Source organism: Metopolophium dirhodum, chromosome 2, assembly GCF_019925205.1.
Source record: "Metopolophium dirhodum isolate CAU chromosome 2, ASM1992520v1, whole genome shotgun sequence".
NCBI classification, from domain to species: Eukaryota; Metazoa; Arthropoda; class Insecta; order Hemiptera; family Aphididae; genus Metopolophium; species Metopolophium dirhodum.
In genome coordinates, this window is record NC_083561.1 from 20,420,592 (window position 1) to 20,435,064 (window position 14,473).

At 28.4% G+C, this 14,473-nt stretch overlaps 1 protein-coding gene across 1 annotated transcript in view; it reads right to left on the reverse strand.

Moving 5' to 3' along the window:
- Positions 1–5,120: 5,120 nt before the first annotated feature.
- The window catches only part of LOC132939389 (D-beta-hydroxybutyrate dehydrogenase, mitochondrial-like), a 31,735-nt gene continuing 22,382 nt past the window's right edge, over positions 5,121–14,473 (reverse strand). The window contains exons 3-4 of the mRNA XM_061006524.1: positions 7,748–7,900; positions 5,121–5,886 (exon numbers count right to left, since the gene is read on the reverse strand). Of these exons, the coding sequence (XP_060862507.1) occupies positions 5,486–5,886; positions 7,748–7,900 (554 nt within the window). The 3' untranslated portion in view covers positions 5,121–5,485. The remainder of the gene's footprint in view (positions 5,887–7,747; positions 7,901–14,473) is intronic.

Consider the following 14,473-nt stretch of genomic DNA (forward strand, 5'->3'; position numbering starts at 1 on the left):
TCAAAAGTAACAATTTCCCAGTAGTTTTCACAAGCGACGTGAAAAACAAAAGAAAAATTAAGGAAAAACGGGAATTTTTACGCAAAATCTGTTTTCGAGAAAATCGATTTTGGTTTTTGGTGTAACTCTAAAACAAATGACCGTAGGGACATGACATTTCACTGAATGTTTATATTAGCATTTTCTATACACCACAAAATGTTGAAAATATTTTGACTTTTTTTGAGCTGTTTACGGACATTGTCAGTTTTCAATTTTTTTAGTTTTTTTTTCTATAAATATTAATAAATTTTTATTTGTTGGGTAAAAAAGCATCAAAATATAATATAAGGCTCCTGATATTATATCATTCTTATAGCAGTTGAAAAATATTAAAAATACATTGTCACAATTTGTTTTCATAAGCATTGAAAGTTCAAATTTTGACAACATTTATCAAATTTATAATTTATTAATTATTTTGTAGTAAAAAATTTATAAATTTTTAACTTTTATGGCTAAGGATTGAAAATTTAAAACAAGGCACGTAAATAGGTTATATATAAATTACTTTATTCACAATAATATCATCAAAATATATACTTGGTAATATAATAGGCTGACTGACCGTTTTCGTTCAGATTCGTTTTTCTTATACAATGATATTATATCATTGAATTCAAATTTAACACCATCCATTACAGTGACCCACTTGTAACCTACTGTACAGCAGAGCGACATCCACTTATCCACCTTTTTAGTGTTGCATCTGACACATCTTTTTGTACCTCTTTATGATTGGTGAGCAGCTTGTTCAAAACAAATTACATATTTTGGTATACACGGTTTATTTGTCTTCAATTTTACTGGGCTTACCCTCTAATTATTGGTATATTTTCAGTAGCTCTTTTTTCTCCCAATATTAATTTATTTCTTGACGAAGAATAATTGATAATTTTATATTTTTAAATAATAATCGAACATTTCATATATGCCTATAGTAATAAATAGCTCAACATGAGTCAAGATATTTTGAAAATGTTATGGTTCATAGAAAATGTTAATATTATGAACGTCTAGTGGACATTTTAAGTATTTACAATATATGTTTCAATAATTACACACAAATCCAAAATCGATTTTTTCAAAAGCTTATTTTGCATAAAAATTCCAGTTTTTTCTAATTTGTTTTTTTGTGTTTCCCTGCGCTATTGGAAATTATTGGGAATTTGCAACCGTTGGAAAAGATTCTAAAATTGAAAATTAAAGCATTATTTCGGCTACTAATCGTGTGCGCAAACAAAAAAATAAAATAAAAAAACACACACACATCAATGTAAAATTAATACATTCATCGCTCAGTCTAAAGTAGTTATAAAAAAAAATAACTGTAGATAGTTATGACTTGTTTTAATACAAATAAGTAAATGAAATATAAATGTAAAAATAATGAAAAAAATAATAAAAACATATTGTTTATTTCAATACCAAGATCTACTCACTAGACACTTTATGCACGGTAGGTTGACATTTGAACTCCAACGTCATTCTATCGATATCCATAAAATACTTTTGTATGCAGTGAATGCAATTATTTCATATAACATATTATAATAATATTACTCATAAATCATAATATGTATGAATTAACTACAAAGTTTTCAAGAAAATAAAATAATATGTGGATCATATGAGGACCATATTATGGGAAAAAAAATGAAACATGTCAATGTTGGAAAAAATAGAATGATGTTTAGTTTGTTGTTAATATAATACATTGAAGCATAATTATTTTTCATAGTTTTTTTTAATTACATTTATATTGATACGTGATTACAAAAAAAAGGAAAATAAGTAAGATAAGTGCTGTACATATCTTTCAAATAAATGTTGAGATTCAATTGATATTGTTTACCTGAAGAACAATTTGTTAAATCTATAGAATATTTAACATTTTAACCAATAGAGTCGTGTTCTTATACGATATTAGCTGTAACAAAAACAATAGGAAACTGTCACAATAATGTAATATATTTTTACATATTTTGCAGAAGAACTGAAAGATTTTATCAAAGACGGTATGTATAATAAGTGTATATTAAAACTGATTGTCGATTAAAATGTTTTGTGTTAGATTACTTCAAAGTTTTCAAGAAAAATTAGAATAAGTAGAAAATTAATTAAATAGTTTTGTCCAGTTGTCTGTGTTAGGCGTTTATTGGTTTTTAAATGTATGTTGATAACATTTTTCTATCTCTGTAAGATTGATCAAAATATTGGGATATTTTAAAAAATATTTTTTAGTTCATAAAAGAAAATTCATAAAATAATAATCAATCCGTTGGTGGACTAAAAATTAACCTTTATAAGTATACAAATGGAGTTATATTATATAATATATATATATATGCGTTTGTGGAAAGGAAATTTAATGAGCACATTCAAAAAATGTGATACCAATTTATTTTACAGAAGAATATGTCAGTACACCGGTTGATTACTTCTGTAAGAAACATATTAACGATTCAGAAAAAAATAGTAATTTTATTTACGACATGTTTAGTCTTAATATATCTTAATAGTTTTAAATATTTTGTTCAATCATTTTAAGATAAATATAAAGTAAATTGTGTAATACAATATTATAATATTATATCATTTTATATTATGTATATTAACTTGATTATGATTATAATAATACATACAACTATAATAAAGACAATTTCAATCGTTAAATACAATTTTATGTATCTATAGATATTTTTTTGCAAATTATTATGCGTTTCTGAACCTATACCTGAACTTGTGTACTAATATCAGATACTTATAGAGGTACCCCGGAACATAAGCACCATAATATTCCTATAATAGTATAATACCCATAATATTATAATAAAATATAACTGAAACGTCAAAACCTTGATAAAGTAATGTATATTTGTACTTTTAGGTATTTGTGTATAATATATTATTTATACAAAAACTACATTAATTAAATGCCTACAGACATAAATGACATGAATCGATAACAATAGCCAAGCCATTCAATCAAGCTTGAATAATTGTAAACTTAAATATATATATATTATTACATTTACATATACATTTGATCCAGTATTTTTTTAAGTTTGACTTAAGTACCTAATAATTTATTCTTACCACAGTTATAGTATTTCTTACATAATATGTTTTGATTCACTTTAAACTTGATAAGTTTCGCTAATTGTATTAAACGTGAATACTGACATTTTAGATTTTTTACCTTTTAATCTTTTCCAGTAGTATTTGATGTTATAAGAAATTTATAATTTGATTCCAGTGTCCAAACTTTATCGAGTACTAGCTGACCCTGTGCACTTCGTTGCCCTTAAAAATGACAACCCTTTAAAAAATTATGATTGTTCAAATCCTTTTGGATGTAACTTGCAGCAATAAGTGAAATTCAGCCACCCAGGTAGGCAATTAGACTACTTCGGATCTCGGACAATGTGCGACAGCATATCATGTAGATATGTATATCTAATATATAAAAATATCGTATCACAATGTTTGTTATTGAACTCCTCCGAAACGACTTGGCCGAAACTAAATAATGTTCCAATTATTAATATGTGTACAAATCTCTAATGAAATGGATCAAGTATGATAGAGAACACCGTAATAAACATTTACCAGACTTAATGGAACACGTTCGGTTATCAATTATTTCCCAGAAATTGTTTGAGTGTACCGTTGATAAAGAACCACTTTAGAAATTAAATAACAATTGCAACTATATAATATTATTATATTTTAATTTCTTATTTTTTCAAAATATATTATGTTGATACGTAGTAAATATTTAGATGAAGCTTATGCTGTTCGTGCAGTCTTAAGTACTGAGTTAGAAGCACCAAATTTAACTTGTTGCCGTATGTTTTAATTATGAGCAAAATAGCCAAAGACTATCTTCATCTTTTGTTTGAAATAATCACAAATCGGTGGAAAACTATACCAATAATTATACCAGTAAATAAGTATGGTGAAACTTATTTACTCGATGATAGTCGCAATTTTTTGGTGTCCAATTTTTTGTGTTTGAGTCAAAAATGTGACTGGATTTAAGAAAATATTGAGAATTACTCTTAATACCACCAAGATCAAATATGTGACCATCATCGAGTAAATAAGTTTCACCATAGCTATTTAGTGGTATAATTATTGGTATAGTTTTCCACTGATTTGTGATTATGTTAAACAAAAGAGGAAAATGGTGTTTTGCTCTTTATTTCGGCACATTTGTTCGGACTCTTTCAGCCAGCTCATCTCGATCATAGACTAATATTGCTCCCGCTGCAATTTGCTATTGAATGCATTATGCGTGGGCTTCCAACATAGGCCACGTCTCCTTCAGTAGCGATGGTGTCACGCAAGTGGATGTACTCGTCTAATCGTAACGTCGACTGATTGAAATGAATGAAATTGAGACGGTCCGTTTCGACTTTGACGTACATGTCGACGCAGTACCGTTGAAATATTTAATATTATATTATATTATATTAAATATTAATATTTAAATTTAAAAAAAAAATAATAATAAATAAATATTATTATAAATTCCTATAACCCATAGCAACCATTAATAAACAAGATGTAGATATAGACATGTAATTTATATTATTTTATGAAAATAATATTGAATGAATGCTAGGATTTTAAACGAAATTTTTTTAAGAATCAAATTTTTTAGTAGATAGTTATCATTGGTAGGTACTTACTTTTGATTATTCGTATTAGAGCATCATAGTCCTGGTGTGAACTTTTGGGGGACAAATAAATATCTATGCATTTTCATAATATGAAATAACAGGACTAGTGTTGTAATCGTCACATTTAGAAACATTGATTATATGTAAATATATGATCACTTTATCCTTTCAATATTTTTACAACTATTGCTAAAAATAGTTTTATGTATTTTTTTTAATAATATGCACCACGGGAGAAAACGCTATCCCATTTTTGAAACAACATGGCTCTATAATTAATATGGACTTAAAGTATACTTGTCTTATTAAGATGGTTAAGTATGTAGGTATAATAGGAAGTATATTATTTTATTTACCGATTGATTCTTTTAAAAATATACATTAACACATAGGTAGTTGATAAGAATTAAATATGTTTGTATAATTTTTTTAAATTTTTATACAATATCATACTCATTGTATAACAACAATAATTACTATAATACTATGTAAGTACAAGTTTGACGGCACATTGGCAGAGTGTTCAATCAAATTAGTTTGAACATATATTTTACAACAATAATACAACATTACAAGTATTTTAAAAATATTATATAAAACTAAACTGACCATTTAATAACATTTAAATAATATTGTATGTGTAGATATTTAATGCTATGATAATAAATCAAAATAATAATGCAACTTTGATTAGTTCCAATTTCATTGTCTGTTACAATTTGTACACTATTTTGGAACTGCGGAACAAAGGCATTTAACTAAATATTTTCATATCCGACGTAACGTTCGGACTTCAGAATTTTTTTTGAAAAGCTATTGCAATTAAACATCGACGGTTTTTCAAAAGCGTACACGGGCTTGGGATTGGACTCGAGCAGTGCGTCCAATATTATGTGAATGGCATACTCGGGTAGAGAAGTTTTCAGAAAAATGTCATTGAGCGTTTGTTCGTTTGCCCTGCCAGAAGATCGCACCAATTCGAACATGTGCTCCGGCAGAATGTGATTTGTGTTTATGATGATTATGTGTACGCCCAAATCCTTTAGGTCTTCTCTTAACGAGGTGCTAGCACCGACCACGGCATGGCGCGCTGAGTCGAAAGCAGTCATCCCTTGCCGGCGAGGATGTCCGTTGGATGTGCCGAAGTTAATAAAACGACCTGAAAAAACGTAACGGTTTAAAACATTTTGATTTCGTAAGCATTTGTGAGGTATTTGAAACGTCTTTAGATGTTTTAATAATGAAGGGGTTAAAGGATTCTAAGCGATTGAGTTTTTCACGCATTTAGACCAATAACCTTGAGAAAATAAACATCCTTATAATATTCCAATTTCCGCTTTGAAAAATAATTTGAACCTCTATGTTTATAAGAAAAACTTGTTCATTGTTTTTGTTTCGTTGGCCTTTCAATATAATTTGAGAAATAAGGTAAATTAATTTGTATCCATACTACATAAACCATCTAAATAGTCAAAAATCTATTTACTACAAAACACAGAAAAAAAGTTTCTCAAATTATATTTCAAAATTAAAATTGTACTACTAGAAGCATATTTATTTTTTATCAACTTATTGGCATTATCCTTTATTGTTGCGTAAGTACAAAAATATTTTCTTGGCCTTTGATGACTAGTACATGCGCTTAGGTGTGCTATAGGACATTGTCATCACGTCCACTCGCATATCGAACCACACTTACACTAATAATCATTTACTAGTAACACGAATATCCAACCTTTTCAACCTGATATCACCTTACCCACCTACCTAATGTACTTCCAACCGGTAATTAAGTTTATTTTTATTTTATTATTATTCGTACATCCTAAATAAACATCACCAATGGCCATTGTTGCCGTGGGTTTAATTACCTAATAAATAAAAAAGAATAAAAAGATCACTGGCAGTGACAACGAGATTATAAATTGCCTATATTTTGCCCCTTTAAAATAGCCGCTAAGAGCCGTCTTAAAAATGAATAGATATGTAGAGCAGAAGTTTGGTGTACTTTAAAGGAACCTATTTGGATCTATATAGATATTGCATAGAAAATATATTTATCATAATAAGAGAGGAAATGTAATACTATTAATATTGGATTTAAAGAGATTTTATGGAAACCTAATATATCCTCTCGTCCGTAGGGAGTTAAATGGTAGAATGAATTGGTTTTATGAATGGAGAGCCGATGGAAAAAAAACTAAAAAAGTATAAGTACCTATCAATACAAGAATAGTCTCATGAGTGGTTATCGAATGAAATAGAATGAAACAGTAATCAGATATTTAGAAAAATTCTAGGAAGGTTTACAACTAGAATATTATGGTACAATAAAAGCCCGCTAAAACGTTGAAGAAAAAGAATATAACTATAAATATAAGAATGAAATGCGTAATATTTAGTATTTATAATAATTAATGATAATACGTATGAAATATGAATACGTCATATTATTCATTAAGTTGTCAAGCGATTAATATTAATAAGATAATATTTGGTTTTGTGATTACTACTATTTTATTAGTAATATATCTAATAAGTATATTATATAGTACAAAAACGCCCAATCCCCCCCCCCTCATGTGTACACCACTGGCACGCTACTAGATATTTTTCCTCTGCAAGGGAAATTGAGGAATCACAGATGTGTTTTTGGATGTATAGTGGAGTGGAAAAATATCGAGCAGCACACTTTACACTTTGTTAGGTATTGAATTATTTTTTTTTGTTTTCGTTTTTGTTGTTGATTAGCGGTATATGGCAATAAACAAAGTGTTACGAAAATTGATTAAAAAAATTAATATTTTCACTCACCCCAAAAACATATCTATGAGAAAAAAAATTTATTATAATAATATTATGTAACATAAAATTATTATTTAAGAAAATTGTGACCAATTGTTGAAATATGTAATAATAAGATGTGGTAAAAACAACTAAATAAAAATACGTTGCGTACCACCAATAAAATAATTTTTGTTTGAATTATATTTATGTAATTATATTTATATTATGTTTACCTTTTTGGCTCACTAGTAAAGGATAAAATGTTCTGGCTGCCTTGAGTGTTCCAAAAACATTAGTCTTAAATAACGTCTCCCATTGAGCGCTCTCTTGCATTTCGATTCTTCCCTTCAGGCATACGTCTGCGGTATTTATGACAGCCCATAAACCTAAAATAAAAATAAAAACCTGTCAATATATTGTAAGAAAATACCGTTGTAAAAATAAATTGAACAGTGAAATCGAACATGTCAGCTAATTTGTTTGAAATCCTCGATGGATTGTAGTTTTATAGTGCTCTATACCTTTTTACCACTAAATACAGTTTTCGGGGAAATAAAAACCCCAAAACTCCTGCCTCAAAAGTATCCAACATATTATTATGTCTTAGTATCTTCTCCAAAATTGAATTTTATAAACTTTACGTCATAACAGTGTTGTTAAAGAATCTTATTGTTAACATAATATTTTTTATTATAAATGTAAAATTTTAGATTTTATCCACTAATTAAAATTAATATTCAAATCTGTTTAAGTTAAAATTGTATTATTATATTATTTGGTTATAACTTATAATTCATTATATAATAGTATATATACTACGTGCTTTTTTTTTATAACAAATAATAATAATTATTAGGTTTAAAATTATCTGTACGGTGTACCAATCTAATATAATATGTTAAAATGTTTTTTAATTCAATTAAATGAGCACCATACATAAAAATAATTGTTTTTTAATTTGAAAGAATGTTTAACTCTATGAATAATGATATATGTTTAACGTTTCTACTCACATAGTGTTCAATAAGTTATGACTTTGAGGAATTGGAAAAAGATGCGTGACGTCATTTGGCCGGGCTCGCGGTAATTGCCTATCTTATACATGTAAATGTTGCTTGCTTCACACAATAATTTACCTTCCTTTAAAGTATATTTTCTATTTTTTGTTATACGTGTGCAGTATGTTTTTGTGTACCAAAAACTTTAGTGGAATCAGCATTTTTCTTGAGTGTTTAATTTTTTTTAAATATTTGAAATGTATATCAAAATAAATGGCGTTATCCCGTTGTAACTACAGTGTATGCATGCAACGAATAAATTATCTCTTTTAGTATTTTTAAATCAATCATTATATTGAAATTCTGATACTTCTATCGTCTTAAGCACAAACAATCACATATGTCTACATAAATAAAACATCGGGAAAAAATGTTTAGTTTTGTAAATCATTGTGTGATGTGAGCAACTTTAACACGCGTGAGATGGGCGATTATGCCGATCTCGGCCCAGTGATATCATGTCGTTATTCTACACAAATATCCCAATATCTCCTTAAATAATATATTTTTTTTTGATTGAATTTCGACAAAATCGTTTTTACGTAGTAGTTTTGATTACAATGATTTAGCTTTTAATAATAATTTGAAAAAAATTTTTTGCGTGCTCTTTTAAAAATCATATAATGTCGATATTTATTATTTTTACTTAATATAGTTCATATCATATTTAATATTATTCTTAAAATTATTTCTGTGAGAAAACTTTTAATAGGTATGTACATTTTACAAAATAAAATTATAATGATAAATAATTAACCAGCATTAATAATAAATTAGAAATTACCATTAAAATGTATCGATTACAAAAATCATTAGTTGCGGGTGTTAGTAAAAGTAGAAGACTTAAAGAATCCAAGGATATGGGCACTTTAATGTAATCTCATAATAAGTTTGATTATTTATTTAATATTAATATTGAAAAAAAAACAGTACCTAATTTATTTATGAACATGAATTAATTGATGTAACAACCTATTATACATATATAAGATATTCGATACATACATACTATAATAATATTATGTACACATAAAATTATTATAATTATTTCACAAGATATCATACCTACAATATAACATGCCTGCCTAAAGACAAAATAATTGGTCTCCAAAAGCAAGCTTGAGTAGAAGACAACAGTTCTAAATTAAGTAAATCTAATATCTACGTATATAAAAATGAAAACAAATGTGTTAAGTAATAGACACCAATAACATGAATAAATAATAAGTACCTAATGTTAAAATCCTAAGAGGGAATATGCGTGCACTGAAAAGTAACGACAATAATTTGTCAGGTAGGTTATTATTGTTGTTTTGATATGAATAGTTATAACTTATCATTTATAAGTAATAACTATCAAGTGATGAATCGATATTACTACATATTTAACACTTTGGGTGCCGTGTGTATCAATTTATTTCAACACACAACTGACATATTAATTTGTGCCGTACCTATTGATAATGATACACACATTTTCTTATGGAAAATATATGCATTTTGGAGGAGTTGAATATTCTCAGTGACACTATTTTGTTAATTTGTGCACTGTGCAGTGTGTATAAAAATAGATACACGCATACAAAAAGCACTTCGAATATTTTTTTCCTCAAACAACTGTTAAAGCTTATAATATTATTGGCGTCTTAGAGAAACATTAAAAAAAAATTTCCCTGTCAGAATGGTCAGTTTTGTCATTTTTGGTCCTACACTCAAAGTATATTCTTACTACCAAACATAATAATATGTACCTACATACAAATTATTGGAACCGTGTTATCACAAGATTTCATTTTTAAAATCCGTAGAAAATTTCAATCATCGTGGTATTATACGTGTTTAATAACATATTATAGATCTAACACAATATCTGTGTTTAATTAGTTTGTAAGATTATTAATGATATTGCAAACACTTCAACGGTTACTAATGCATACGCGTCTTACAATATCAATGCATCATAAATCATAATAATATTATTATTATACACTAGGTACGCGTACATAATGAGTTAATCTCATAATATGACTTTTACTGTTGTCCTGATCGTATATAGTATATTATTATAAAGTATTATTATAATCCTTGTACAGTTGTACAGTTGTATAATATTAAATATTATTATGTGTGTGCGTACCTAAGGGTCGTCGAGAGTAGAATGTTAATTTATAGCTGTCACAATCACGCGTGTACAAGCAATCGGGCGCGATAGTCACCGTTAAAAATACGATAGCCCGCAAGGTTGCCGGGCTTAGAATGATAATAATAATAATTATTAATGTATAACTTGTTCACAAGGACTGCTGCAGCGAGGTACGCCTAGTTTGCTTAAATCTATCTCGGGCATACGCATTCCTCCGCGTGACTGACATCGTATAATATACACTATATTATATTATATACACACGATAATACGCTATATGTATTATGTACTTTTATACTAGCATAGGCATTGCCGAAGAGTAGGGTATGGCATCATTATAATAATATATTACTGTATATACATAGACCGTAGACAATGTAGACTGCACAAGCATCTGGCCAACAGAAAATAATCCTTATAATATAGTACGTAAGTACTTGCGTGTGTGTGTGTGGTGAGGGAGAAAAAGTAATTTGTTTTTAATGTTTTTATGTTGGCGATATTGTACTATAAGTTCCATACTTCCATATGCCAGCCGTCTTGAATTATTCAAGTTCTACGATGGCTTCATAGTTCGTGTACCTACGCTGTACATACACGATACACACAGGTAATAAAAATGGGTAATAAACATGAGGTATATACGTGCAACGTGCACAATATACTTCACACGTCATATGATATATATTATTATTGTATGATGTACTATGTACAGAGATTTGTTTGCAGGACTTTTATATAATATATTATACCTCACGTCGTGACCGCGATGCTTTACAATGACTATTATCGCGATAAAGGTTTAGAAAATTAAGTTACAATTTGCTGTGCAGGATTCGTTTAACGGTGGCAGTGCGTAGCACGAATCACATAGTAGACGCCGGTCAGTATACCTAGGTTACCTACCTAGTCGTTTTATTCTCCATCATCTCCGGACAATTACGATTTGACCGTAAAATTATTGTAAGAACCACTGTTGTAACTCTATCTATAGAGCGTTTGACAACAAACGCGCAATAATTACTTCTCATTCAGGCATTGTCAAGACTTGAAAACCTGAAATATTCGCTAAAAGACGTGGACTATTCTATATTTTTGTTCTACGAAAATAATATATATATCAACTGTATAAAGTATACGGGGAAATAATACACCATAGATGAAAAAAAATTACTCTGGGCTCTGATTGTTCAAAATCCTATTCTCATTTCTCATATTATATATTATTGTAATGTTATTAAAACACAAGAAGGAACTATAGAGACGCTAGCCATAAGAATAAGTCTGATAGTGTATACCATATGCTATTGGATATTGCAAATAAATATTTATTGCTTGTTTTATAATAATGTTCGTTATCCTATCCGGACTATTATCATAATAATACCGATTAAAGCCAGATTTAAGTGCAATCAATATATATAATATATTATCCTTTCCATTGACGTAGTGCACTATAGTGCCTCGCTATATACATAAACGTATGTAATATAATATACCTACATATTATGTAGGTACCTACTATAGTTAGTATTTATTACCTATATATAAATACATTTTAAATACCCAATGAAATCAAAATGATTTGAAAATGTATTAAATTCTGGTTTCTTGAACTACTACATGTATATTATATAACCAAGGTAAACTTTGTGTAAGTAACGTAAGATTTTTTTTTTAACCTGTATCAGTAGTTTATATTATAGTATATGCGATTGCCAATTAGTATATGTATATAGGTAGTTGTGTTCATGAAAAAAACTGATTTGAGAGATTGTATATGAATTTAAAATTGCGTTGTTCAATAATCAATATGTTATTATAAATTATAATATTATATTAATTTTAGTTACCTACTGAGTACTGAATACTGAATACTGATTGGTGCAGATAGGTCTCAGTGTATTGCAATGTCGTTAAAAAGTGTATAGTATTTATTTCTAATATATAAACTGTTCGGTCCAATGCTACATTTTTCATGGTGACGTTGTGTTATTGAATTTTAAAAGGAAACTATATAAAAAATATAAATATACGGTTGGTTAACCTTTCTGGATTTTGAAAATATATTATCTAATTGGTTTTTACGATTTACGATTGTGTATATGTTAGGTGCATTTTGTTGGTTCGAAAGTAATTATCTATTCCATCTAATACGACTTTTTTTAAGGAGTGTTGAATAAGCAATATACATATAAATTATGTCGAGGGTGTGTCTTATCCTATTGTATGAGTAATAATATTGATATTGTTTGCTTAATCATATTTGTACGTTAAAAGATCACCAAAATATGTTGTGAGAGAAAAAAATGGTCGTTTGAACCGTATATTATATTATTATCTAGGTAGGTACCCATTATAATATGTATAGGTACAACAGTCTACACGAGATTTATAAGACATTACAGGCAACTAAAAATGTGCAGGTTAACTGCAAATAATCAAATTTAAAAATCGCTTACCTAGCCAGTGCTCTACTATATCACTATATTGTAATATAAATATTATAATGTATAGCTGTTTATTTTTTCACCATTTCTACGTGTTAAATGTACCGTAATTTGAATAACAATAATAGCTACCTATAGTTAATCCAAATAAACGTAAAAAATATCGCATAGGCACGCATCTATATTATATGGTTTATGGAAACAGACGAGTAAACATGTATTATAGTATTCCTATGTACCTACGTATATTATAGCGGTTAGACAGAAACAAGATTATGGTCTTGTAAAAAACTAATCGATTTTTGGATTAAAACAAAAAAAATAAAATAAAAACAGTTACAGCGTATTATTATTATTGACACGCAGAATATTATATACTAGGTACCTATGTATAGGAAGTGATCGCACAGGTCTAAACGATTATTATGAGCATATCTATATATGTATTATAGGTACCTATACCGATTGATTTGATATACTTTGCTTGGCCGGTCAACCGAATTCGATTAATCAGCCAATGCCTATAATAGTTATTATACTTATTAGTGCTCTCAAACGACCGCGACAAAGCGTTCGTTTAAATACTATATAGACAAACGGAATGTTTATGCACAAGATTCGGAGATATTGTGATACGAAAAAAATATATGCGCATTAACTGCATATACCGTGTTATTTTATCTATTGTTGTACCTATACATAATTATTGTTAAATTCATCGGCCGTAAACAATTATTGTCTTTTTTCGGATAGTTTAATATAATTACCACATGGTAGAAGCCGCGTTGTAGTGTGGTACCTAGGTGTATTATAATATATTAAACGCGCTCGTGTTGTTGTTTTTATTATTAGCATTATATCGTGTACCTGGGTACCGATAGGGCTTATAATAATTAATAAAACATAGGAACGTGTGGTTGTGTGCATGATAGGTACTGCTGCAGAATTTACAACAATCATCGGCCATGTATAATCACACACGACCGATCTCTCACAACACATACACACACACAATCATTAATCTTATGCGATAATACAAGCGCGCGGTGTGCAAGAAGCTCGATCGAAACGCAATATGCACACAACAAACAAACATGTTTTTTTTGTATTACCTTCCAAAGAGAACGCACGGAGGGAATAATAAGTATTTTACTAATTAGTAATTATTGTAACAAAATTAATAGAGCACAGTGTAACATTATTTTTTCCCCCTATTCTATTCTGTAATATTATAATTGATTTCAAATAATCTTGTATATATTATATACCTACGGTCGTGGACGTATCAGATATTAATATTTTATTGTA